General features: G+C 37.5%; 1 protein-coding gene across 1 annotated transcript in view; it reads right to left on the reverse strand.

The window, feature by feature from the left end:
- The window catches only part of LOC110027360 (protein HEAT-STRESS-ASSOCIATED 32), a 24,020-nt gene extending 23,725 nt beyond the window's left edge, over positions 1 to 295 (reverse strand). Inside the window, exon 1 of the mRNA XM_020728755.1 lies at positions 13 to 295. Within this exon, the coding sequence (XP_020584414.1) occupies positions 13 to 121 (109 nt within the window). The 5' untranslated portion in view covers positions 122 to 295. The remainder of the gene's footprint in view (positions 1 to 12) is intronic.
- Between the last annotated feature and the right edge of the window lie 5,293 nt (positions 296 to 5,588).

Below are 5,588 nucleotides of genomic sequence, written 5' to 3' on the forward strand. Positions count from 1 at the left end.
GAGCGTCATGCCTCATGATACTGTACTCAGGACTCCGAATCTCCGTCACCCCACACCGCCGAGGCTTCTCCGGCCGGTCTTCGTCCTCGCTGAAGCTTTTCCAAAGGTAATAGCCGGCCATCTGCCCTCCAATTCGAGCGACAAAACGATCGATCGACGTGACCGCCAATTATCCTCTTTTAATTCGAGAGCAGAAGCTTTGAGCTGCATCTGGAAGTCTCTGGGTTCTATGCGGAGATCGGACACCGGCGGCGAGCGTAAGCATGCGGCTACCGCTAATGATCTATCTAACGGATCATAAGCTTTGACGGCCTATTTGGGGCAATTGCACATCCGGAGATGATATCCCAACGGGCAACAATAATCCACGACAGTAATAATTTTATTTTATATATGGCATTTGGTTGTTTGAAATTCAAATAAACCTTCATTTAATCATAGACATATAAAAACAAATATATATGAAAAAGGTTATGATTCATAATAGTCATAATTAACACTGTTAAAAACAAATAAATATATGAGCATAAATAATTTACCAAATGTATATTATTTGTTATATGTTAAATGTAAATTTATCATGTGAGGTATGCTCAGAGATCATAGATTGGGCAGGTAGGGACCTCGAGGGTGAAGTGGAGAGAAAGAAATGATGAAAGAAAAAAACACACATAGACTGTTCTTTATATATTATATTTGAAAGGATAAAAGAAGGACGGGGAGAGATATCTACTTACGTAGTATAGGTTTAGTAAGACATGTCAAAAGCCTATATTTTATATGCATTAGATTACTATTTACAAAAAGATGAGGTTATATTAGTGAAAAATTACATATATGCCCCTATTTTAATTGGGGACATGATTTTATTATCTTTTGTCATGTCTTTTCATATTCATAATTGATTTTGGTGTCCATTAATACTCATGGATCTTTCGGTCGGCACGTCTTTGAGTCGGTCGACGTCACTGGTGTCGGTCTGCTATTTCGTCCATATACCAACCGGTCTTCACTCTTGGATTTCAATCGGCTTGAAGAGTGATTGCTGATCGGCTCGCTTGTTCTTTGATAATTTTTGGGAGAAATGTTGCGAGAGTCTCACGTTGAAGCTTGTGAGATTGTTGGGGGTATTGAACATTTGTTCGATCATTTAGTAAATTTTATCTGACCTACGCGGCCCTTTAGCCAGTTGGCAGTTCTTTGGTCGATCATTAGTTCTACAACTAGTCAAATTTATGAGCACTTAGCTTTTTATAAAAGAGGAATATTCTTTGATTTGCCCCTTTTGATCTGAACCTTCAGATTTTCTCAAGATTTATGAAGGCCATTCTCGGTGTACATATTAAGTTCTCTAGTATTGTTGCTCATTGATAGTGACAGCTACAACAAGAATAAAAAAAAAAATTAATGCAATAAATCAAATCTTAATTGTCATAATTTAATGCAATAAATAGAATCCCTAGATTTTCATGGCTGCGACGCTTATATAAGGCATAGGGGGTAGTTCTATCATCTCAAGTCTGTTCTACCTTGCGCTCACTTGGCTTTAGCGATTCCACTATGGAGAAAGGGTCTAAGTCAGCACCAAAACCTGCAGACTAGGCTAAATTGTTGGCTACCCTTGGAATAAGACAACACCGACCTGAAGATGAGGGTTGTTTATCAGAAGAAAAAGAGGTTGGCTAAAGGAGTTGTTCAACTCAATCCGGGAGACTCTGGAGAAGATTCAATGCGATGTTGGGAAGGAGATTTCATTTTTATATGTTATTTTTTATATATGCTAGAGCTGGAATATTTTGTTATTTTGATAATATGCTAGTTTAAGCAGACTTCATTTTTATATGTTAATTTGTATATTTTATATTTATGGATATTTTTATAGAAATAAAGAATTTCATTTATTTCACTCTGAATTTTAAAAAGTTGAATTCATTATGAAATAAAGTTGGTCTAGTTAAAACTAGACATTTTTAGATCACATTATATGTAATTTTTATAATGCCATTTATTTATATTAATATGCATGATTATCGATGTATTTAGTTATGATAAATGTAACAAAAATTGGTTTGATCTTATGTTAATATAATTAATGAACAAGAATATTTTGATATACCTTTATTTAAAATAATAGAAAAATTGAGCACATTAAGTCATACACATTTTCTAAGAAACATATGTGGCCAAGTGAAAGATTGTAGAGAAAATAATTAAATATATTGCCCACAAGTAATTAATTTTGTATTATTTTAAAATATATACCTTTAAAGCGATCTAATTAAAATTGAATAAATGAAATTTTTTTATTTAGTAAAATATGAGTTAATTATGTATGAAGACCTATTTCATATTTCTAATTAATGATGATCTAAAATAGACAAACTTTTTCTGATACTATATACTCTTTTATATGAGATAACTTTTTGTAAATGATGCTATTTAAAAATAAGAAGTGGTCGTTTGTAGTTATAAAGTATGCTATGGTTCCCAGATCTTTTCATTTTTTTTAGCATCTTGTGAATGACGAAAGTGGTGATGTGGCCCCACGGGACCTACCAGGGACAACCTAGGACCATAAACTCAGCTCACCAGCCCCCAACGTAAAGGGAAGACAATGAGTCACAATGGATAAATGGTAAATCACTCCGTGAATAATCCATCTGATTAGATCCTTAGATGAACCTGACGCCTTCCAACCCTGATAGACCTGTTGAGAGATATACACTTTTGTTGTTTCTTAGCTATCCAAGATATGAGATTTGTTGCGAGATATACATATATATATATATATATATATATTATCAAACAGGAGAATAATCGACAAAACGAAAAATAGAACGAGAAAATTCACACCAAAAGAACAACACAACGGAACACACAGATTTACGTGGTTTGGCAAATTGTCTACTTCCACAGGTTGCAGAGGATTTTACTACTTGAGGAATTTACAACAGTCGATCAGCTCGACTTACAAGAGGAATCTCTCACTTCGTTGCCCTCTCTTCTTCTCTCTTTGTTCTTCTCTCTCTATACTGAGATACAACGAAGAAACTCTACACCGAGGTATACTGAAGAAGATAAATTTACAAGAGAAATAAATCAAATTTCTCTTCTGCCACAAGCCACCAAGAAGAAGCCATGGGAGAACAATCTTCTTCTTTCTTCTTCTTCTTCTGTCAAGCACACACACACTGCTTGCACTTTCTCTTCCTCTATCCTGAGGAAACCCGAAAAAGAACACCGTGACTTCGCTTAATTTGAAGGAGAGTCGTGTGATACCTTTTATCACGAACAAGAGGAAGCGAAGAGATGCTTCGCTTCACAAAATAGGAAGGTATGAGAGGTTGGCACCTACGGTTCGTGACTGGATGCTTCGGTTCGCACGCGAGAGTGGGCGGAGGCGGGATCGCGAACGAGTGATCACGACCTTTCGCAGCGGAAGTGGGAGGGGGTCCGAACTGGGCTCCAACATAACAAATCTCCCACTTTGAGACCATTGCATCAGTTGCAATGTCTTCTTCCTCAAACTGATATCCTCCACTAGCGGTGTCGCCCTTTTCTTCAAACATGAATCCTCCACCATGAAACCTCCACCATGAATTCTCCACTTCTGTCACTCAAAGCCCTGTCAGAAGATCAACTGAAGATGTGCACAACTTCAGTTCCTCAAGAGTAACACCCTCGGTCAACATATCAGTATGGTCCACATAGCCTTGCACCTTCAAGCTATTTCCTGAATTACTCTTGTCTTTGCTTACAACTCCTACTCCATGGGTGATATCCTGCCTCTGCTGAAAGCCTCTTCCAATAAGTCTAGCCTTGTATCTCTTATTGACATCATGCTTAGTATTCACCTTGTACACTCACTTGTTGTGTAATGTTTTCTTCCTTGGTGAAAGTTCTGTCAGCTCTCATTTGCTCGAACTTTCATCTTGCAAGATTTCTTCATAACTCTGTGGTTCTCCACATTCTATTTGTGAAATAATAGAAATAGGTGCCCCAGACCCACGTTTTTTCACTTCTATCATTAATAAAACTATGAACTGTCAGTAATAATGCATCTTGTACTTCTTCAGATACCAGATTTGCACTATCATTATTTGTCATCATTCTCTTTATTCTTAAGATTCCTGCAGTTCCTCTTTATGTGACCAACCTTGCCACAATTCCAGCAGGTTGTCTGCTGACCAGAATTTGATTTTGTTCACCCTTTATTTGAGTTCTTCTCCTGTCATCTCCCTTTGAAATCAACATTCAGTGCCGAACTCATACTTGAGATCTCGCCAGAATCTTTCCTGCGAACTTCCTCAACCAAAATCAAATCACGAATATCATCGTATTTCAGTTTAAATTTACCTGCAGAACCACTGATTACTATCATCAAGGCTTCTCAACTATTTGACAATGATACCAACAATATCAGCGCACGTATATCATCATCAAAATGAATTTTAACAGACGACAATTGGTTTGGGATAGTATTGAAATCGTTCATGTGTTGAGAAATAGAAACACCTTCCGTCATCTTCAAATTGAATAACATTTTCATCAAGTACACCTTGTTATTCGCCGATGGCTTTTCATACATACCTGATAAGACTTCCATGAGATCTGTAGTCGTCCTCTCCTTGATGACATTGTGTGTAACGGACCTCGATAGGGTTAGGGTCAATCGAATTCAATCGAATAACCCCAGAACTTGTCGATCAAACAAATTTCATTCAGCCTCATCCATCATTTCAAGTCTTTTTCCCAATAATAGAAGATAAAGTTTATTCTCATAGAGATAATTCTCTATCTGTATCCTCCAATAACCAAAATCTGTGTCATCAAACTTCTCGATCCCTGAAACCTTCACTTCATCTACAACCATCATTCTTCCTCAGATCTGAACAAAGTTCAGATACCAGTTGTTGTGGGATATATATTATACAAGTTATTGCGGTGTGTGTATATATATATATATATATAAAACAGGAGAACGATCGACGAAGCAAAAAATAGAATGAGAAAATTAACACCAAAAGAACAGCACAGTGGAACACACAGATTTACGTGATTCGGCAAATTGCCTACATTCCACAGAGTTGCAGAGGATTTTACTACTTGAGGAATTAACACCAATAGATCATCTCAACTTATAAGAGGAATCTCTCACTTCGTTGCTCTCCCTTATTCTCTCTCTATTCTTCTCTCTCTACAACGAGATACACCAAAGGAGATAAACTTACAAGAGAAATAAATCCAATTTTGCTTCTGCCACAAGCCACTAAGAAGAAACCAAGGGAGAACAATCTTCTTTTTTCTTCTTTCTTCTTCCTTCTGCCAAGCATGCACACACTGCTTGCACTTTCCTTCCTCTGTCTCGAGGAAACCCGAAGAAGAACACCGTGACTTCGTTTAAACTGAAGGAGAGTCGTGCGATACCTTTTATCACGAACAAGAGGGAGCGAAAAGATGCTTTATTCACAAAAGAGGAAGGCGGGAGTGATTGGCGTCTATAGTTCGCGATTGGACGCTACGCTTCGCGCGCGGGAGTGGGCGGAGGGGGGATCGCGAAAGAGAGATCGCGACCTTTCATGATCGGA

The sequence above is a fragment of the Phalaenopsis equestris genome, unplaced genomic scaffold, assembly GCF_001263595.1.
Source record: "Phalaenopsis equestris unplaced genomic scaffold, ASM126359v1 Scaffold000002, whole genome shotgun sequence".
Lineage (NCBI taxonomy): Eukaryota > Viridiplantae > Streptophyta > Magnoliopsida > Asparagales > Orchidaceae > Phalaenopsis > Phalaenopsis equestris.